The sequence below is a fragment of the Bidens hawaiensis genome, unplaced genomic scaffold, assembly GCF_021521415.1.
Source record: "Bidens hawaiensis isolate Kalapana, Puna unplaced genomic scaffold, B.hawaiensis_p1.1 tig00019471_1, whole genome shotgun sequence".
NCBI classification, from domain to species: Eukaryota; Viridiplantae; Streptophyta; class Magnoliopsida; order Asterales; family Asteraceae; genus Bidens; species Bidens hawaiensis.
In genome coordinates, this window is record NW_027492959.1 from 345,643 (window position 1) to 368,659 (window position 23,017).

General features: G+C 39.7%; 3 protein-coding genes and 1 pseudogene across 3 annotated transcripts; 2 read left to right on the forward strand and 2 right to left on the reverse strand.

Annotated features, from left to right (window-relative positions):
- Positions 1 to 3,779: 3,779 nt before the first annotated feature.
- LOC143558451 (uncharacterized) lies at positions 3,780 to 6,223 on the forward strand. The gene is made up of 2 exons (XM_077047289.1): positions 3,780 to 4,322; positions 5,713 to 6,223. Exons 1-2 carry the CDS (start codon positions 3,780 to 3,782, stop codon positions 5,992 to 5,994), a joined length of 825 nt encoding a protein of 274 aa, XP_076903404.1. The 3' UTR covers positions 5,995 to 6,223.
- Positions 6,224 to 7,300: 1,077 nt separating this feature from the next.
- Positions 7,301 to 8,064, reverse strand: LOC143558440 (dynein light chain 1, cytoplasmic-like). The gene is made up of 2 exons (XM_077047280.1): positions 7,639 to 8,064; positions 7,301 to 7,556 (listed from the first exon to the last, which is right to left on the reverse strand). Exons 1-2 carry the CDS (start codon positions 7,774 to 7,776, stop codon positions 7,371 to 7,373), a joined length of 324 nt encoding a protein of 107 aa, XP_076903395.1. The 5' UTR covers positions 7,777 to 8,064; the 3' UTR covers positions 7,301 to 7,370.
- Positions 8,065 to 16,297: 8,233 nt separating this feature from the next.
- On the reverse strand, positions 16,298 to 17,201 carry LOC143558452 (F-box/kelch-repeat protein SKIP11 pseudogene; annotated as a pseudogene).
- A 2,035-nt stretch (positions 17,202 to 19,236) lies between these two features.
- Positions 19,237 to 22,787, forward strand: LOC143558441 (small ribosomal subunit protein uS7m-like). The gene is made up of 3 exons (XM_077047281.1): positions 19,237 to 19,362; positions 20,087 to 20,756; positions 22,556 to 22,787. Exon 2 carries the CDS (start codon positions 20,122 to 20,124, stop codon positions 20,710 to 20,712), a length of 591 nt encoding a protein of 196 aa, XP_076903396.1. The 5' UTR covers positions 19,237 to 19,362; positions 20,087 to 20,121; the 3' UTR covers positions 20,713 to 20,756; positions 22,556 to 22,787.
- Positions 22,788 to 23,017: the final 230 nt, after the last annotated feature.

Here is a 23,017-nt window from a genome sequence, read left to right on the forward strand (position 1 = left end):
ACTTAGTCAACCGGTCAACGATCACCCAGATGGTATCGCATCCCGTCGGTGTTTTAGGTAATCCCGTGATAAAATCCATTGAAATGTGTTCCCATTTCCACATTGGAAGTTCCGGTTGTTGTAGTAGGCCAGACGGCTTCTGATATTCTATTTTGACTCTGGCACAAGTCAAGCATTTGCTCACGTAGGTGGCAATGTCGGCTTTCATATTCGGCCACCAGTAAAGTGCCTTTAAGTCATGATACATTTTATCTGAGCCAGGGTGGATAGAATATCTGGACTTGTGTGCTTCGTCCATCACCAGAGTTCTCAACTCTCCGTACCGTGGAACCCAAATCCGGTTCTCAAAATATCGGACCCCGTCCGATTTGGTTTCAAGTTGCTTGTTCATGCCCCGCATAAGTTCCGATGGAAGATTATCATCTTTCAAAGCTTCAAGTTGGGCATCGCGAATCTGGTCAGGTAAGTTGGTATAAATCGTGAGTTGCAATGCTCGCACTCGTCTGGGTTTATCTGTTTCTTTTTTGCTGAGAGCGTCGGCCACTACATTGGCCTTGCCAGGGTGGTACTTGATGACACAATCATAATCTTTAAGCAGCTCGACCCAACGACGCTGTCGCATGTTCAGCTCCTTCTGATCGTAGATATGCTGGAGACTCTTGTGGTCGGTGTAAATGGTAAACTTGGTACCGTACAAGTAATGCCTCCATATCTTAAGGGCAAACACCACAGCTCCGGGTTCTAGGGGCGGCAGCCCCTAGCAGGGTCCAAGGGGCAGCCTCTAACCGTCTTGACACACTTTCCGTTAGAAAATTAAATTATTATTTAATTTGCTAACTAAATCTCTATAACGAATTAAGCCTGATTCGTGGTCTAATTCGCTATTCTGATTCGCTATCTCATCATAACTTGATTCGCTGTCTGGTTCGTTATCCTCACGTAACGAATTGGCAAGTAACGAATCACCTGATTCGTTACTCGATTCGCTATGCTAATTCATTGTCTGATCATCATCTGATTCGTTACCTTAGCATAGCGAATGAGCATATAACGAATTACCAGATTCGTTATCTTATCTATCGAATGGATAGATAACGAACTAAGAGCTCATTCGTTATCAAGTCTCACGAATTGGATCCCATTCGTTATGAACGCGTAACGAATTGGTCAATCATAACGAATCATCTTTGTTCTTATCCAGACTTTGACTTAGGTCAAAGTCAAAATTGTCAAGAACACCCAACAGTCAAACTATATTAGATCTGCGATTAAACCTTCATTTCTTAACGAAAAATCTGATTTAGGTATCATTGGAATCGTCTAAGCAGCGCCTACAAACCCTAACCATTCAATCGTTCAAAACATCGGGTTTACAGGGTGCGATTTATGTATATATGTTACGGGTATTCATACTAACAATTAGCCTATCAAACTGTAATCAATTTCAGTGAGGTTTGCTTTGTTAGACTCGCTTTTATCATATATATACATATCTAAGACTACCTAAAATGAATCCGGATCTAAAGGAACGATTTCTAGTTATAAACGTACCTTAAACGAGTTGGTTTACGAACACGGTTAAGCCTTGATGTTGTTTTGGTTCTTCACGACGATCTAGCACCAACAAACTCCGGTTTTTACCTTTGAATCTTGGCTCGGGTTATAGGATAGTGTTTGTGTGTGTTTATCAAGGTGTAGGCTATGGTGTATATTTGGATAATAATGGAAAAGATTAGGGTTTAAGGGGTGTTTATACTCCCTTAAGCCCATGGACCCAAGGACCATCTTTCACTTTTGGTCCATAATTAATTTCATTTAAAAGCCTACTTACCCTATCATATTTTATTATTATTATTATTAACCGAACGAAAAATTGGGATGTTACAAGTTTTCCCTCCTTAAAGAGGTTTCGTCCCCGAAACCTAGCTTATTCATTGTAGGAGGAACACTTCTTTCATTCACGCACTTTCTTGGACCGTCTTTGCTTTGTGGGTCACCCTTCTTACTCCTGACTTGCAGTTACCGAGCTGTGTTCATGTGCTTTAGCTATTTAAGGTAGCTTGTCCATGAGACCACCGATATTACAAGTCTTGTTTCGTCCTTCCAAGGGACCATGTTTCTAGTTAACACTATCGTTTAAAAATAACATTTATCGCAACACAATAATCATTCATAATCAAAATCAACTCATAACAGTTTCTTAGCATAATTAATTCAAACAACGCCAGTCTATGCTTTAAAATAATACATAAAAAAACACGCGTTAAGTCACCGATAATTAAAACACATATTAAAACTTATGGCTAGTAACTAGCCTTCTTGAACGGTCTTTCTAAGCATAACAAGGAAACTGTTAAACCTCAAGCATTCATCTCGCTTCTTGCCCTTCCTTCGGCTTCTTGCAATCCCTTGCTAGGTGTCCACGCTCTCCACAGTTGTGACACCTATGATGATCTTTGCACTCCCAAGAGGAATGTCCTGCTCTTCCACACCTGTAGCAAACACCTAATCCCACTCTGCAGTCTCCTGGGTGTCTCTTCCCACATTTTTCACAAGCGGTGAACTCCTCCTGCCTTGCCTTCTTCTTACGTGGACCCTCTTCATTGGCTTCATTCGGTTTTGGGGTTGGGTTCTTGTTCTTCGGCTCAGTCTTCTCCTCTTCACTGATGGCAAGGTCCTCATAAACCATCTCGGCCAATTCCACGGCCGAGTCAAATGTTGCGGGTTTACTAGCCTTAACCAAGGTGCGAACACTCTGCGGAAGCCCCCTTATGTAGCACTTGATCCTCTTAACTTCAGTGTGCACCATGTCAGGTACCAACCTAGACATGCGATTGAATTCAGTAGTATACTCCCGGTGAGTCATCTTTCCCGCTTTCAAGTTCAGAATCATCTCCACTCTTTCAACTTCGGTATCAGCGCAGAACCTCTTCATCACCAACTCCTTTAGATCATTCTATCTCATCGCCTTAACCTCTTCCCAACCTTTCCTCTGCTCAACCGTCTCCCACCAGTACATTGCTTCTTCACCGAATGATTGAGTAGCATAACCCACCGCTTGGTCAGGACGGCATTCGCTGATGCGGATAATTTTATCCATGGCGGTTACCCGTTGAAAAGTGGCGATTGCGTCTTCCAAACCAGTTAGCTTTGGCGGGTCACATCCTTTGAAGGACTTGTAGTTGCACCCACCTCGGCCCCTCTTTCCATCATCAACTTTCACAGATCCAGCTTCACCCGAGTCATCCTTCTCCCCATCACCATATTTCTTACCATTTCCCTCTGACCCTTCAGCAGTTCTCCCATGGCTTCCAGCAGGTCTCTCGGGATTCGGGTTCTTCACAGCGACGGCTACAGCTTGGATAATGGCTGCTTGAATCGCAGGGTCAAGTTGAACCCCTTCGTTGTTGCTCGGGTTTCCTCCAGCTGTCTAAACTTTGTTACCTCAACTGATCAAAATGAATAAAAAATTAACAAATTAAAAAGAAAAAGATGTAGGTTGGTTGCATGAATAAGCCATAAACTATAAATACAAATAAAATATTATATTGTAACTTATATATTATATAAATAAATGTAAGTGTGAACAATATCTGTCTGCGGGACATACGGTTGTGTGTAGTTAAATATAAATTGGAAGGGCACACCATCCTTCATTAATTAGCATCATTCCAGATCTAACTCATTATTATTATTATTATTATTATTATTATTATTAACAACCTGAACCACCTTCTATTAATATCCACATAATTCTCTCTTCACTCTCACAACACACCATGAGGCACTTGTCTCTTAAACTCGCCCTTGTTTCCGTCAGCGTCGTATCCACCGCTGTACTGATCAATCTCTTGCAACCCACTTCCTTCATATCATGGCTCAAACCACCTTATCTTTACGTTGTTATTAATTGTATTATTATTACCATCGTTGCTTCTTCAAGGTTACAAGCCAAGGGTGACGGGTTTCACGACCCGCTCTCGACGTTCCATGTACCGGTTCATGAACTGGTCAATGAACCGGTCAAGAACGTCGAGATACCACCGGTTCATGAACTGGTCAATGAACCGGTGGATATTGAGGTTGATGGGTTTGTCGGTGAGACGAAGTTTGTTGGTGAAATGTTGGATGATGATATGAAGATAGGTAAGGAAGCTTATGAAGAGATTAAGAGAAATAGGGTTAATAAATCGGTTATTTCGATGTCGGCGTGGACACCTTCGGATGTGAATCATGTTGGTTTGGTTTCTCCGGTGGAGAAACCACCGGCTTCCGCAAGATTTAGCAGCCGGAAACTTGCAAAAGCCGTTCCCGAAGGTAATTAACATTCTAATTAAACTAAACTCTAATAATAGTTATAGTTATAACTAAAAAGGTTTTAAATTTAAAACTAGATTTACTGATGTTATATACATAAGTTGATGGTCAAGTGACAGAAACAAAGTCTCTCGAAAATAAATAATCAGCTAAAAACAAAAAATTGTCTTAAAAAAAGTAAAAGATTTACCGAGAGAATAATAACTAATACAGTAATAATCTTAGACTAGATGCAATCAATAGGTAAATAGTTATAAGCACCACATGTTGCAATTATATATTTAAGCCTTGTATAATTATTTTCTTGTCTCTTATATCAATTTTTTGTATACAATGTAACAAAACATAATATATAAAATATAGCAACTTATGTGAAATATTTAACCTTAACTATAATAACTATTAGTTCCTAACTTATACAACTTATATATGTTGAAATATCATTTTGTAATCCTTAAGTTAACTCAAGTAATAAGTTACTAAGTGCTTTTTGACCTAGTAATTAATAAATTCTAGATTTAGAATTAGATTAAGAGGTTTGAGTTAATGGTTAACAAATAATTAATTAACATTTTTATGTATTATTTTCACATGCTCATCATTTTAAAAAATTAAAAGTATTTTCATCAGATAACTTTTACCCAACATCCTGCGTCGTCATCATCATCGTACTCAGTATATCCCACCAATAGCATAGCTATGGTAGGGTCTGAGGAGGGTAAGATGTAGGCAGCCTTACCTCTACCCTATAGGGATAGAGAGGCTGCTTCCGGTGAGACCCCCGGCTCGATAGTAGTTTTGCATCAAGCCTTGGACATAAGGCACATAGGACTCAATCATCGGGACACCGGCTGATCGGTGCATGTACCCTTATCTTTCAGCTATCAACGCCACTACATAATGCCTGATTAACCGTCCGTCACTTTTAACGTTATTTTCACGAGATTAGTAAAATAACGACAAAATTAGTGCAATTTCACTTTTGCCCACCCGAGGGTTCACACATATATACATCATATGTGCGCACCGCAAGCAGGGCTAATCCTCAAAAAGTGTTCCTATAAAAGAACCCCTAACACTAAATTTGAAACGATAAAGCTAACCGTCATGGAACATTGGTACCACACTATGAAACATAATGACATCACTTTGTTAGATTTTAAGGTTATTTGTACAAACTTACACGTTGGACACCAACAACTAATTCAGATAGATATTTTTTGCAGTCGGTAAAGCATTGGGAGTTGCAAAACCAAAGCGTCAAGACACGCTGGAGACAATAACCGAGGGTCGGTCAGTTCCGTTAACGAGACACCTACGTAAATCCGACACGTGGGAGACCCGTGAAACTCGTAGCTCAGAGAATATCTTAATTAATAATAATATAATAATGATATTAATATTAATAATAATAGTGATATTAATAATATTCACTTAGACAAGATGAAAAAATCAGAAACGTTTGATGTCAACCGAAGCCGAAAACCGGTTAAACCACCTGCGCCACAATCGAAACTGAACCAGACTGGTGGGTTAAAGAAGGAACCGTCGTTGGGACAAGAGGAGTTGAACCGGAGAGTGGAAGCGTTTATTAAGAAGTTTAATGAGGATATGAGGTTACAAAGACAAGAGTCGTTGAATCAGTATATGGAGATGATTAATCGTGGGGCTCATTAGGTGGAAGATTGTTGTTTGGTGTTTTGTTCATCGATTTTTCGATCAATTCTAGGATTATGTTTCAGATGAAGTCGATTTTTGTTTTACTTGTCTTGGTTTTATATATGTAATGAAAAGCTGGTGATGTATGTAAAATTTTAATATAGTAGAAGTGATGTAAAAGTTTTATATAGGACATTGTATATTAGGATTAACATCGATAGCTGGTGCTTATTCACGTCGTGTTATTTATTTGATATTTTTTTTCATATTATTTTGTTATTAGCCATTTAGTTCGACCTTTATAAAAATAAAAATACACTCTTTCACTAATAGTTATAACGTTTTGGTTTGTGTGTTCCTTATTTATATTAGGGAGCCATCTGACGACTGTATCAATTCGTTTTCACTGAAAAGAGCATTTCATTCTTATAGAACACTTTCTGCCTTACCCGATTATTGATTTTGTATACAAACAATAGTTTTATATGAAATTGCGATATACACAATTCATAAAGTTATTCAAGTCATGAATTGAAATACAAAACCTATAGACATCATCAATGCATGTTAATTGATGTCACAAGTATGATAATGATAATAAATGTGACTCACATTATCAAGTTCATGCTTTATTTAATTTCAAGAAACTTGAGTTCGATAAGGTGATTGAGAAAATTCTATTTTACAACCAACCCAAACAAGTGGTAGATGTGATACTCGCTTAAGGCATAATTTAAGAAATCATCATCCTTGATTAAGTTTTTCCAGCACCCAGAATGACTCATTAGTGACTTTAATACCTTTAGAAAAATTTGTCTCTCGTACCACGCATTATTGTTCACTTTGCTCATGTGAAACTCATTTATTTGTTTATGGGTGCCTGGGTGAAAATTTCCAACAATGTTACCCATCGTGGAATTACTCTTACCCAATCACGTTTAACTATGGAGTTCTCGTACATCAACAACAAAGACACCCAAAACAGGCTAGTGGTATTTGAGATGAGACATTTCTTATGTACCCAATGTATCTCTTGTTTCACGTGATGTGAAATTTGCCTAGATTATAGCACTCCTACTCGTTGTGTTAGTCATTCGTTCTCCTCTCTCTTTGCATGACTTTGATTTCAATCTGACGTGGTATAGGGAAGAGGAATTCAATGGCTCGTTGAATTGTTAAAAAGAGCTTTTTTTATAATAAGTAAAACTCGATGATCCAGCTTTATCGTGATTTTCAAGCAAGTCAACTCCTTCAAGCCCCAAGTTGACTTGATTTGTAAACGAATTGAGCTTGAGCTCAAACATCAACATGATATAAAGATTTCAAGTTTTCAACTTTGAAATAAACATGTTACAAGATAAGGACACTAAAGTTCATTTAAAACGACAACACGATCATGCTTTTACACCATCCAAACTCGTAACTTCATCAATCTCCGGAGCTGCTGATCCTCTAAACAGCAAAATCGCAAGACTCCCAACAGAAAAATGAATGAAAGACCCACAAGAATGAGTCACAAATGACCCAAAGTTAGTCCCTACAATACACTGCCATCCACCTCCATACATCCTATCGAATTCCTGAAATTATACGTATATAAATTCATTCGATAACGCTCCCATTATATTCAAATTTTTCTAGAGAGAAAACCGGATTTTGTACCTGTTTGACTACACGTGCTATTTCAGTAGCTTCGGTTACATCAAAGAAATCAAGTGCTTTGGCTGTGAGATGAAGCGCTTCATCTTGCATGGTTTGAAGCATATCGGTCTCCCCTACCACAGCCTTACCTTCTAACATGTTTACGAGTTTTTCGACACAATAAATAGTTAAGTGTTAGAAAATGAGATGAATGTGGATGTTTAAGAGGATAAAGGATGAGAAGTATATATAATGGTTTTGTGTATATGATGACATTTTTTTGCCACGTTGGTCTATCGAGTTTTCGTGGTTAAAATGTTAGCAGCCAGTATCTAACAAGAGATGAGTTGGGTGAGGCTTTGCCACAAAATAATGTAGTGGCACAAAATTAAATCCTAGGAAGACAATATATGTGTGGTCGTTTATCCTTTTTAATCTTGTTTTCACCATTTGAGTGGCTAGTTAGATTTAATTACCGAACAGTCTTTAAATATATGTGGCTGACATGTTTTGGAAACGAATCTAGGTTATGTTTTATATACCGAGTTATAGTATGGGTTGAGTATGGGTTGTAATTCAAGTTTTTTGAGTTAGTTTTCTTTAATAATAAAATAATGAAGAAATTATTCCAAACACTATGATCTTTTATTCTATTAATATCAATTCATCTCGTGATTGCTTTGATAGTGTTTTTGTTAGTTTAATAAGTTTAATTGGGATTAATCAAAATATACATTTATACACTAGTTCAAATTTGCTAAACTCGTTAACTAAGTTAGATCAACTCCTAATGAACCGTCACCACCCACGCAACTAAATACAATTTGATATGCGGCTCAACTATAAAAAAAATATAACCGATGTTTTGTGCGCGTATTTTATGAGGCCCTCACTTTATTTGATTATATATATAATTAAATTCGTATCATTTTCCGATTATTTGAATACGGATATGCAATCCTTGCAAATAAGGTGTCCATCGGTTCGGGTTGGGTGGACCTGCAAATCAAGCCGAAGTGAATTTAGTAAAGCTCAAACCAAACCAAATCAAACCGAACAAGAATTTGTCCGGTTTGATTTCAATAATTTCCATCCAAATAAAACTAATTATTTTTTTTCTTATTTCTTGTCATTTTAATATTTGGGCTTCGATGAGCTAAAGATAGTGAATTGATGTATTAGGACTTAGAGAAAACTAAAGAGAGTGGGCAGAGATAAAACCAATAAAGAGACCCGAATTAGTATATGATTTAGACCAAAAAGGCCACCTACGCCCGCGGTCACAAACATTCATTGATAAAAGACCTGACACGCCACCAAGTTCATAGGAAACCCATCACCTGAAGACCCACTTAAAACTTATGTCTTGCACACGACATTTTATTATGAACGAGACTCAAACTGATGACTTTTCATAGAAAAAGTCACCAAAGTACCCCTAGATCATAGCTTCGTTAGTACCTTCACTACTAGCTTGCCATATAAAAAAAACGTGCTCTTACCTAAATACACTAACTCACATATGTTATCCCTTTCTATTCATCTTTTTCTTACTTTGGCATTTATTGATGTTAAGCATTTTTGTATAACTAGATTAACTTATCGACCTATTTGATCAAAATATTTATTAAACAAGTCGGAGGTGTTAGACGCACGCTTATTTGAGTTTATTATGGTGTTAGGGGCCGAAACCCCTAACTAACGGAAGTTCCAAGGGGGTTGCGCCATGCGCATGCGCCTCCTTTGCAAGGGTCCAGGAGTAACGTCTTTCCTAAGAGGTCCACGGGCAACAACCCTTGACTGTTAGTTATATTAAAAATTCATTTGGAAATGAATTTTTTGATATTGTCACTTTTGTATCCTACAAACTAACGATTATTTTAATGAACTTGAAATTCAAAATGGTAACTGCCCAAACACGAATATGTAAAATCTCACCCTGTTCATTTGGTCGAACACACACACTCATTCTCAGGTGCTCTTAAAATCACCAAAAAATTACATAATTAATTTTGTCTGTTCTGAGTTTTATCTGGTTGATTTATTTGAAGTAGAACCACCAATTAATTTCAATCTCAAACTACTACACGACTCTCTGATAATCCGAATTATTATTACGAAATTCCCCAACATAAATGTTCTTTCATTAATTCTAGCTAAAAGAGCATGGGACATGTGGTTTATGTTAGATGCAAGTTATGGAGTTGTATAACTTGAACTTTGAATTGATTCTAAGCTACATAGTTGTACTACAAGTGGTGGCCTTTTTTCTTTTAAGAGCCCGGGCTTTTTGAGACCAAATTGTAGTTCTTTTTTAAAACGTTTCATTTATGTTATACACTATGCATTAGTTTATGTAGAATTTTAATTCCAATCTCCATTGCGAGTTCATAATAAAGTTACATTTATGCTAAAAAATAAACATTATAAAAACTATATCAAAAAACAAACTTTTTTTTTCATAAGTAGTAATTAGAAATTTCTTTGAATTTATATACCTTCAATTCTTGTGAAATTTAAATTTTAAATAAATTTATTTCAAAAAACAGCAAAATTGGCACCTACAAATTAAAGAAGTTGTCCAAGATATTAATATTTGCTTACTATCGTTATTTCTCGGGGATGAAATGGAGTATCTAAGTTCATATATATAGCATCTATCTATCAGATTATATTCAGGATAAATTTGATCAAAGTTTATACTCACCTGATGTTCCAAATAGCCTTAAACTATGAAGTTTGCCAATTCATGAGGTAGTTTTGAATGTTGGTGTTCCAGTAATGCTATTAACTAACATTAACCATAAATGTGGCTTATGTAATGGCTAGCTAGACTACATGTGATCTTCGTAGTCGTGTTATGGAAGCAATGATCATAGGATTCTTGTACGAAAAATAATTAAAAATAGGTCGACCGGAAATTTAAAAGAATTAATTTCTTTTTCTCAAACATGAATTGATAACATTTTTCCTTTACAGCTTTCTAGGGTAAAATTTATATTAATCTCTTCTAATAAAATACATGAAATTGAGAACCAATTTTCCCATACCTTGAGGTATAAGCTACAAGCTTTAGCAAGCTAAAACGGGCCTGTCACGTCAATGGCTACCACTAGGAACTGAACATTCCCAGCTGCTGTTGGAAATGGGCCTGTCACGTCAATGGCCCACTTCTGAAATGGCCACGAGGAAGTGACAGGAACAAGTTCATTTTTCGGGCGATGCGTGTTGGGTGCGTAAAGCTGACAAGATCTGCATTTTCTGATGTATGCCAACGCGTCCATATGCATACCCGGCCAGAAGTATCCCGCGTTGTTTAGCTTGGCTACCACAGCGCGGGGGCCTGCGTGTACTCCACAGATGCCTTCGTGAACCTCCCTTAGGAGGTAGTCAGCATCTTGGTTGTCTACGCATCTTAACAATGGGCCAAGAAAGTTACGTCTGTAAAGGGTGTCATTGACCAGCTGATAATTCAGTGCTTTACAGCGTAGTTTTCTTGCCTGTGACTTCGACTCTGGTAACGTTCCTGCTTCAAGGTATTTTATTATTGGGGTCATCCATGTTTCTGTACCGGTTTGGATGACACAAATTTCCTTGTGCGGGACTGATGGTGTTTCGAGGAGTTCCACGCGGATGTCCTTTCCCAAGTGGGTGAAGGCCAGTGATGCAAGCTTGCTTAACGCATCCGCAGATTTGTTTTCGCTGCGCTTGACATGTATCACTTTACAATCATTAAAATCGCGCATGATGGCTTTGGCCTGGGCGAGGTACAGGGCCATTGTGTCATTTACAGCCGTGTACGTCCCGTTTATTTGGTTTGCCACTAGCATGGAATCTACATGGGCTTCCAAATTTTTTACACCCATTTTACGCGCAATCCTCAATCCGGCCAGGAATGCTTCATATTCAGCTTCGTTATTCGTACTTGGGAAATCCAGCCGAATAGCATAAGTATATTCCTGGCCTGCTGGGTTTGTTAATTTTAACCCTGCGCCTGAACCCTCGTTACTAGCTGCTCCATCAGTGTAGAGTCGCCAGACCTCATCGATTTCGTGTGCTGGGGAGGGTTGAACCTCCTCCTGGCACTCTTTCTCCCGCGCAGCGGGGACTTCTGCAATAAAATCAGCCAGGACCTGGCCTTTAATGGCTGGTCTCGGCTTGTATTGAATCGCATATTCTCCCAATTCAATTGCCCATTTGGCTAGGCGTCCCGATAACTCGGGTTTGCCTAGAACATTTGAGAGTTTGAAGTTGGTGAGAATAGTGATTGGGTGACCCTGGAAATATCGTCTCAACCTGCGTGAAGCGTGTATAAGTGCCAAGACCAGTTTTTCCAGGGTAGAGTACCGGGTTTCCGCGTCTGCCAGCACGCGGCTAACATAATAGATTGGCATCTGGATGCCTTTTCGTTCTACAAGCAGGACTGCCCCGGTTGCTCTATCTGTTGCGGAGAGGTATAGGATTAACTCCTCTCCCGCTTGTGGTGCTGTGAGTGTTGGGAGTTCGATCAGGCGTGATCGAATCTCCTGGAAAGCTGCTTCCGCTTCTGGTGTCCAGCGGAAGTGCGTTTTCTTTAAACAATTTCTTAGTGTTGACACAAATGGGAACGACCTATCCGCATGGTTTGCCAAAAAGCGGTTAAGCGCGACTAGTCGTCCGTTCAGTGTTTGAGCCTGTTTTATGGTGGTAGGTGATTCCATTTTGACAATGGCTTCGACCTTTTCAGGGTTCGCTCTGAAGCCATCTTTAGTAATAATGACTCCCAAGAACTTCCCTTCTTCCACCCCAAATGAACACTTGCTCGGGTTGAGCTTCATGTTTATCTTTCTAAGCGTGTTGAAAGTTTCCTCAATGTCTTTCAACATCGCCTCTGGCTCGGGGCTTTTGATGACCAAATCATCCATATAGACTTCCAAGTTTCTCCCAATTTGGGCGTGAAACTCTTTGTCCATTAGTCGTTGGTACGTGGACCCGGCGTTCTTAAGTCCGAATGGCATCATTTTATAACAAAATGTGCCATCGGGCGTCCGAAAGGCGGTTTTGTCCTGGTCATCTACAGCCATGTGGATTTGATGGTACCCCTTATACGCATCCAAGAAGCATTTAAGGCGAAATGGTGCCACCGAATCCACCTTGAGATCAATTTCTGGTAACGGATAACAATCTTTGGGGCATGCTTTGTTCAAATCTTTGAAATCTATGCACATGCGCCATTGTTTGTTATTCTTCGGTACCATTACGGGATTTGCAACCCACGTTTGATATTTGCTAACGCGCACGATGCCCGCATCAAGGAGTTCCTTGACTTGGGTTCTGCACGCGTTGGTTTGCTCGGGCCCCATTACTCTGCGCTTTTGTACGATCGGCGTAACGGCCGGGTCGCATTTGAGCTTATGCTCTGCCTTACTCCGGGGTACACCAGTCATGTCGGCTGGTGTCCACGCGAAGATGTCTGCGTTTCGCTGCAGTAAGCGCTTGAGTAAGGTGCGTGTTGGATCAACAATTGTCGGGCCAATGGTAACGGCCTGATCGGGATATTTCCCATTGAATGCCCACTGTTCAGGTTCAGTGATGGTTTGTTTGGCCATCTTCGGTTTGGGTTTAGAAGAGACAGATGCGATGCATACCTGGGGAATGCCCGTGATCATCGCTACGCCGTCAGTTGTTGGCCATCCCATCATGCCGTGGACTGAGGATACCACGGCGTTGAATCTTGCCATCCCGTCTCTCCCGAATAGGATGTCATACGTATGATGTGGTTTTTTCATTACAACAAAATCCACATCCTCCGTGCGTGAATAATTCCCATCGGTGAGAGTGACGGGGAAAGATAGGATGCCCAAGGGAGTGTTCATGCTGCCGTCAAACCCCTCCATTGAAGCGTAGACCGTCTCCAGGCGTTCCTTGTCTTCATCGTCGAGCTTGTCGAAGAACTGCCTGTACATCACTGTCGACGATGCGCCATTGTCAACGAGTGTGCGGGAGGTGATGTAGTGCCCCAGCTGGCTTTTAATGACAATGGGGCCTTCTTTGTTTGGGCCTCCCGGCACTCGCGGGAAGCGCACTTCTGCTTCCTTCCATGCGCATGGTTCGGTCATCGGTCTCTTTCTTCCTCTGACCTTACCATGGACCATGTTGATGCTGATGTCGACGGGCTTTCGTCCGTTACCCCTGTACCTGTTGTCGTTTCTTCCCCCTTTCTTGATAGATGCCACGAGGTGTTGCAACCTCCCATCCTTGACGAATGTCTCGACGATGTCCCTTAAGGATGTGCACTCCTCAGTGCTGTGGCCCTTTGTCCCATGGAAGTCACAAGACTTGCTTTGATCCGCATTGGGTTTCTGTCGGATCGCTGGGGCTTTTGGCCATGGCAGTTTTTTCCGTGGCAAATATCTCCGTGACGCTCTTGGTGAGTGGCGTCCAACGGTTCTTCCGGTTGGAAGGGTGCGTGTTGTCCCTTCCGCCAACCAGAGGGCGAGAGCTTGATGGGGTGTCAAAGTTAATCCTTGACTGCCAAATACCTTGCCGCCTCTTTTTGTTTAGCCGGGCGGCTCTCACATTGTTCTCCCTTGTCCTCTGTGTGTAGAGGTTTGTATTCTGGGGGAGATCTCTTCCCAGCTGTTTCTCCGTTTCGGCAAAGCGCTTGGCTGCCGTCATTATGGCATCCCATGTGGATGGCATGCCGTCTTTACCCGTCAGAGTGCGGATAAGTTCTGGGTACTCAGCGCCCTGAATGAAAGCGGCTGCGAACGAGGTCTTCGCTGACGTTGCCCAGACTCAGCTTCTTGGAGTTGAAGCGGGTGATGAAGTCCAGTAAGGATTCATCCTCTTCTCTCACACAGTTGAGGATCGTCCACTGCTCCTCAGTGTGCTTCCTCTGTTGACTAAACTGTTGACTGAACTTGTTCTGGAAGTCTGCCCAGTCATAAATGTGGTGGACCGGTAAACGGTCAAACCATGCTCTGGCTGCTCCTACCAGAGTCATCTGGAACATGTAGCACCACGTGGGCTCCGTCCAGTTACTGACGGTTGCCCCCGCAATGAACCTGTTCAGATGGTCATCTGGGTCGGATAGACCATCGTATGTGCCAATGTTGGACATTTGTTTGGCACTCCTCGGGGCGATTGCTTCTGCAATGTCCCTAGCAAATTTTGACCTTCCTGCGTTTGTGGCAGTAGGTCTAAAGGCCTTGGAGAAGTCACGCGAGCTTTTCTCCGTGACTGGTTGGAATGCTTCCCCAAAATTCCTTTTTGGCTGGGGGTCCGTTTCCTTACGCTTCCCTTTCGCCCTATGGCGAGGGTTCGCGTCGGTGTCGGAGTCTTCCCTCTCGTCGTCTGAGTACTCGCACTCACTACTCATGTTGAGGTGCTGGCGAGTACTACCGAATTCCTCAGCTTGTTGGACTGAACGCAAGCGTTCTTCCAACTCAGCCTGAAATTCTCTTTGACGTGCCTCGGCCCATGCCTTCACTTGATCAAGTGTTTGGCGAGGGGCTCGAGTTCGTTTTTCCAGCTGGGCATCAGTGAATCCCAGTGGAATATTTACTCCACTTGCCCCTACATGAGTGACTGGGGTAGTGTTCGTAAAATGTACTTCACTTCCCCCAGCTTGGGTGGCTGGGGTAGTGTTTGTAAACATTGTGTTGCCGGTGTTTACCCCAGTGGCTGGGGTTGTGGTTACCGGAGTTTCTCTAGTCATCTTGGAAGTTTTGAAAAACTGGAGAAAGATGTAGTTCTAGCTTTTATGCACGGATGGCGCCAATGAAGAAACACTAAGTGACCCCGGGCAGATTATAGGTAATCTGGGGGCTAAGTAATGTTTCCCACGAAGGTTAGGTCCAGCAGAGTAAGTTGTACTTCAGGGAACCTGCAAAACAGACACCGTAAGCTCGTCACTGAGAAGGGGGGGGCTCCTCCTTGTGACCACCCTCCGGCGTGAGAATCAGTCTATATTGCTCTTTGAATATAAAAGTATATGAATACTATTAGAGCAGTTATCAAGTAAGTTATACGAGATAGTAGATGATGAAATGATAATACCATTTGCTGTCTTTTATAGCCGAAGGTGAGTATCCAAGGGGTTTAGCCGGCCCAACACGTTACCAACTGTAACCTATGCACGTGCCCTGCCTGTGAGTGGTGGACAGGTAGCGTCTGACATAGAGCAGGCGTGCCGTGCACTCTTCGTCTTCTACCAACTGCAGGCTAGGCACGTGCTCTGGCAGGAGTTGGTGAGCAGGCGGCGGCTATTGGTCACAGTGCAGTGGCGTGCTGTCTGCCACGCTGCTGTCAGTGAGCTGTCGCATTCTTGGTCAGATCTTTTGTCTTTACCTCGTCAGGTATCACGCAAAAGATCCTCCATCATACGGACTGGCCCATTTTGGCGGGAGTTTTTCCCCCTCCCGCCTTTGCTCATTCTTTCAGGTGACACTGTATTTGTAAGTGTTAAGCCTTATGCGTGTAGCTATGCTGTGCGGGTAGCCTTCCCTGATGGCTTGTATCCGCAACTGCGGGAACAGGCGGGTTACTTTACCATTGGGAGGCTTTTCCCTGCGTATGCAGCTTGCATACTGCGCGTAGGCTTCTCTGAGCATGGTGGGTCCTGCGGGAGTAGATGGTCTTTGCGCAGACATCCCTGTTCAAGGTGAGTCATGCGGGACCAACTGAGCCCTGCTGGGACCTACCTCTTCAGAACCCATGCATATATTTCAACTTGAGCCTCCTTCTCTAGTGTCCAGTGACCACTAACAATTATCACCCAATCTCCACACCCTCTAAAAGCAATACCCCAACCATCCATATTATCAGCTCTTTCAGGCAACTTGCCTATGCCATCCCACACTTTCGCATTCTTGTCATACCTTTTTACCTCTTTCGAAACAGAATCTGCAGCATACAACTCGTTATCAACCACCGCAAGCAACGGTGGAGACATCGAGTAATCACCACCACCACCAAAGGGCCACATACCAGGAACCTCCTTCCACTTCTTGGCCTCCAAATCATACTCCTCACCACTTGAAAGCGGCTTCATATCCGCCCCACCGCACCCACCCACCACATAAAACTTCCCATCTATAAACACACCAGAACTCATCTTTCTTGGCTTGAGCAGGCTAGGAAGCGTCTCCCAAGCGCCAGTTTCGCTGTTGTAACTTTCCACGGTGTCCATGGCCATTCCCTTTCTGTTAACACCGCCTGCGAAGATTGCGATCTTTCCAAGACTCGCAGACCCGAATAAGGACCTTGGGTTGTTCATTTGCGGCCCTTCGGTCCATGAATTCGTCAGCGGGCTGTACTTGAAGACAGCCTGGCCAGAAACATGTTTGCCAAGAACCAAAAGCTCGGTCCCGACCCCCATGGACTCTTTGTCCGAATGAGCAAAGCCTGTATCGCCATCGATCATCGGTAGATGCATCCATGTCTTGCTAATGGGATTAAAGGCCTCCCATTTCAAGAGGTTGCAAGAAAAATAAGCCCAGTATTCAACAGCTGGATTCTTGTTTCCCAATGAACCCCCTGACATGTTTTTTTGATGCTTATGTCACAAGATCTTGTAACTGTCTTTGATCACCTGCAAGATTTCAACAACATATATATTAATTATCATAATGACACAAGAAAAAAATAGGTAACTAGAAATGTATAATTAATTTGTTACCATATGATCTAGCTATCAACAATTAAATATATGCCTTTTTTTTTACATGAAGATACATAAAACGAAAGAATTTAAAACATAAAACAAAAGATTCTAAAACATGTAAATAAATTAACAAAATCAGAGAAGCTAGAATGCTTATGCAACTCAGACATAACTATAAAAAAGAATAACCCTAGTCCTAATTGCAAGATTGATCATGACCAATATAACTTAATAGAAGGAATTCGAAAGATAAAACTTATCAAAGTGGTAAAAACAACATAAATTTTGTTTTTACCTCTTTCTCTCTTACAAATGTATGCATATGTAACAAATTATTCATCAACCGGTTACTACTTATATAGGAAAGAAACGCTGGAGAGAGAAATAATGGTGTGGATGCTGACAGTCAGTGACATGCTAGGCGTGATACTCAGGTGGGGCCCACTTTCACGCGGTACAACAATTGTCTTGAAGTGGTGATTGTCACTTGTTCATGTGTTCCAACGACTGTTGTTAAATCTATGGACATAATACAGCTGTATAAAGTATACCCAATATATCTGTGTGTTGCTTCCACGATATCTATGTATGTCTAACTTACAAAGCCAGTTCTTATGATCTTTCCTTTACTTTCTTTTGTAAAAAAAAAAAAAAAAAAAAAAAAAAAAACTGGCTTTTAACTTTCAAAAATATTTAATTGTTAAATTTTACAACCCTTACGTTACCTTCTTTTGTACTAAAAGCTGGCTTTTAACTCTCAAAATATTTAATTATTAAAATTTTCTGTTACCTTCTTTTATACAAAAATCTGGCTTTCGGTTCTCAAATACTTATTTATTAAGTTTAATAAACTAATCGTTACAATCCTATAAAATTTATGTAATTAAAGGGGTGGCACATTGGATATAAAGCATAAGACCGATAAGAGCATTCACAACATGTCTTCTATATTTATATGAGTGGGTTCTTTATTTTGTATGGAGTGGTAGTAAGTGAAAGAAAAATAAAATGTTATTATTTATGAATAAATTTAGAAAAACACTGTTTATACACCATAATTTTTTTAATAATTGTCGAAAGTGATTGTGAGTAGAGTGGAAAAAATGTAACAATAAAGCTATGAAAAAATATTATTTTGAAAAAAAAAGAGAAAATGTAATTTTTAGTGTAATTATAGAGATGCAGATAAAAGACCTGCTGGGAATGCTCTAACACACATACATAACACACATACAGGGCCGTCTGCAAGGATTTAATACTTCGGCCGAGCCAAAATAAAAAGGTCTGTAGGCCTTAACGAATAACGAATGCAAGCTAATTTTTATAAACGATGATTAATGTTATAACAAAAAATATAACAAAAATATAATATAAATGTAATACCCAATTTTCGAAACCCTAAAACTTAATGCGTATACGAGTTATTAATACAACATATATATATATTAAAACTAATATAGTTATTTTAATATATACTCAAATTTTTAAAATTGTTTAAAAGATTTTAAATGCTATATTAAAATAAAAGTTAAGGGTGAAGTATAACTAAAACGAAACTAAAAGGGGTGAGTATGTATATAACATATTTTATTATAAAATAAAGAGAAGTGGCTATTTTTGTCATACTTGAAACTTGATTTTGTTGTCGTATTCTCCACCAAGACTTCCCGGTGAACCTATTTTTCCGGTGACCTTTAAATACCAAAATTAACGACCGATTCGACCAATTGACGATGCCGCTTGACTCAAGATCTTTTATATATCAAACATATATATATATATATATATTTATAATAAAGTTTCCCCCCCCCCTAACTTACGTGCCCCGACCGGGGGTGCGGCTCGCACACCCCCTTGTCACCGCCCGACACACATATATAGGGACCATTTCCAATTCAAAACCGAACCTTACACCCTCCAACACCGCTTTTAAAATACAGATAAAATAGAAAAGGGCATAATTGTCTTTTAGAAAATAATAATCAAAAGCCTTGTAATGAATATCGTCTAAACCCTTGTACTCCTCCGCCGATCTGCTCTCATTTCTAGGGTTCCGATTACCCTCCATTAATCAAATCTTTCAATTTTACTGCTAGCAGGTACGTTAATTCGTCCTTTTTAACTTCTAGATTGAGTAAAATGAGTTGGTATTTGTATTCATTATGCGTCAATATGTGCACAGCTACGTTTTCGCGTATTTATATATGTTTTCATTCATGTTATATGTTTAATTCACATATTAATGTTTCAGTTACCATCATTTATAGACCAGTTCTTTTGATTATGAATTTAGGTGTGCAAACCGGCCTCGTTTAACTTACACAGAGCTCGAGCTCCACTCGTGAGTAGTTTTTCAAGCTCAAGCTCGGCTCGTTTACTATTAATTAATTAATTTTTATTTTTATATATTTTTATACAATTATAATTTTATATATAACATTAACATAATGTATATAGTTAGTTGTTTTTTCATAACACTTATATATATATTAATTAATAGTTATTTGGGATTTGCTGAGTACGATCATGATGATGATGATGATATGTTATAGTCGCTTGTGATCTGGCTCGAGCTCGATAAGTGAAGCTCGGGCTCGTTTGTAAAATGAGCTTACTTTTAGGCTCAAGCTCGGGCTCATTTAAGCTCGGCTTGATTGAGCTTTTTCACGAGCCGATCTCGAGTAGTTCGCGAGCGTCGTGACTTGTTTGCACCCCTAATTATGATGCTATTTAGCTATGATGCTATTTAGCTACTGGTTATAGGCGTTTTTTTGTTAGGCATGTTTATTAATTATATATACGGTTTATTTTTGCTGATTGCAGGTTCTCAAATCTAATAATTAAGTAGTTTAGGAAAGATGATTCGAGTTGCCGGTAGGCAGTTGAATGGAATTGTAGGAGAGCTTCAAGGTTCGGGTTTGGCTATCGCACCACTTCTGTTGCAACATTATTCAACCGCGAGTTCGAAAACAGTTTACACCGGCTCAGAGATTCTTAACTATATGGGAGGATTAGACGGAGAGAAAAAACAGTTGATTCACAAATTGGTCAATTTTCGCATGAGGCAAGGTAAAAAGACTAGGGTTCGAGCTATATTTCATGAAACGCTGCATCGTTTAGCTCGTACTGACCGCGATGGGATCCAGCTTATATCTGATGCTTTGGAGAATGTGAAGCCGATATGTGAGGTGGCTAAAGTGAGAATTGCTGGTAATATTTATGATGTTCCTGGGGTTGTGGATAAAGATCGTCAGCAAACTCTGGCTGTTCGTTGGATTCTTGATGCGGCGTTTAAAAGGCGAACTAATCATAGCTCAAAATTGGAGGAATGTTTGTTTGCTGAGATTATGGATGCTTATAAGAAGAGGGGAACTGCACGTAAGAAGAGGGAGGTTCTTCATGGACTTGCTTCCACCAACAGGAGTTACGCTCATTTCAGATGGTGGTGAAAGCGGACACAAAAGAGCTGCTTTTCATTCAATCTAATTATCCAGTAAGACACTGCTCTTTTGAATTTTTGCTGCAAACTTCATACGTATTTTCTGTTTCGTATTGTTTCTTTGGTTATATTTGAACCATAGGTACTAAAAGCTCTCGCTTCTTGCGCCTAGGCCAATTTTCTAGGCGAGGCTCAATAAATGTGCTTCTAGTTCCTAGGCGAGTGCTTCAGCATTGTCTATGCAAGAACATGAGAACATAAAAGTCGAGCAAAAGAAACACAAGGGTTGCTATTGAACCTTAGATCTAGGAGAAGCCAAAGGCATTATATTGATTTTTTTTGTTATTCAAGTTTTGGAATCACATTTGAATCTTGACTATTTTAGAACTTTCGGTACTAATTAGATGATATTAGATGTTATATAATAACTTTTGTTTATTTTATTCAAAGAATAGTATTATTTTTCATATACATAATATATTTAAAATGTTTTATTTAAGCGCACTTATTTTTCCTCAGGCCCTCGCTTTTTTTGCGCCTTGCACCTAGGCCCTAGGCGAGGCCTATGTGCCTTGACTGCACCTAAGGCATTTGATAATTATTATTCGAACAATTTATAAGATTCACCCACTCATTATGACAAGACCTTGAATAACACTATGGCCTGAGTTCTAATTCTGGTTATTAGTCTTTTCTTTACACTTATTTCGTTGTCATCCACACCTAGTCACCTAGCACTTCTAAACTATTGAGAAAAAAGTTTTAGTTCCATAAATGCTTATAAAAATTCTCTTGTAACTTATACAGAAACAGCAAATTAGAGGTGCATTATACAACCCATTCTTTTTTGAAAAGCTATAATCAGACATGCTAATTGGCACTCACGTTGCTCATCGCTAATGTGCGACAATCGCTAGGTGCTAAATGATTGAAAACTTGTATTTTAGGCAAGCATTTATATGTGTTCTCATTCATATTTGTTTCTTATGCCTTTCCTTCTTTTCATTCTTGAGTTCATATGCCAAAAAATGCTTCATTTGAATATATATACAAAATCATGGTTCTTTGGTTCGCTTTAAAAGATTGTGTGAAAGGCACAAGTGACATTATTTCAACACTAGTTGCATGGCCATTAACTCGTTCATGAAACCACCAATTTGATTTGGAATCCTGGCCTGTTTTATCACATGTTAAAAAATCATAAAAGTTATTGCCTAATCTTTTGGTCTTTTGACCAACTACCCTGACAAATCTTTCCTGTTACGAGAGTACAACAATTTGATCTGTACTTTTGGGTATGTTACACAAATCAATCTGCAGTATGTCGATTGTTATAATATCACCACATGCAAATCTTGTATTTGATCATTCAGCCTGGAACTCAAATAATGTCATTTTTTTTTACGTTTCCTTGTGTCTGGAGGACTCCAATTTCCAATCAAAATGAGTGATTAGGTCTTGTGCTTGCTGTGTTGTAAAATTGGCACGACCAAACTTTTTGTGTGCTACAAAAATTCACCAGTAATGATTTTAAGTGTCCTCTCACCAGGATTTTTTTATAGTTAATGCTTAATTAACCATCAAAAATAAAGCATATCTGTTAGTCACTGGTCATTAAGTCTTCCAACTTTGATTATATAATTTTAAATTTATATATATGCTAAATGTTGTATACCAGAATTTGACTGGGAGATACTGAAATGAACCATTTATGGTTCTTCTGCTTAATGCATATTATTTTTAGTTCCCAGCAACACAAGTTGCAAATTGGATACTTTTAACTACAACTAAAAGAAAGGTTATATCGACTTCTTGTGTAACATAATCTTTCCTTTCGTGTTTGAATTTTGTAGGTTCTACATTATGGACCAGTGAAGATTGATGATGTTGGAGAATCCATAGCAGAAAATAAGTGAAATGTTCACCGCGACTGGTTGCTATTTTATTAGTCTCGAAATGTGCACTTAAATTCTCATTTTACAAGTTTCATGCACACTTGAACCTCATCCTGCTGTGGTCTAATGGTTTTGTTTATTCCTTTTTGTCTGCAACTTTTAATATCTATTTCAAGGACGCATTATAATCAAACGTTACACATGTTTTAAAATAGGTGAAAGAGTGATCGGTTAGCTTGGTATACATGTTAACACCCTACCTGCTTCATCTCCCTTTCCCTCTATGCAACAACTAACATCGTCTACACTCTACATTGTCACAAGCTTACAGCAACCCCTGTGATATTCATTAGAGCAGTTTATTGTTTTAAAGTATTTCTTGCGCCTTTCTTGGTTATGTCCGTCCTACATCTCCTACAA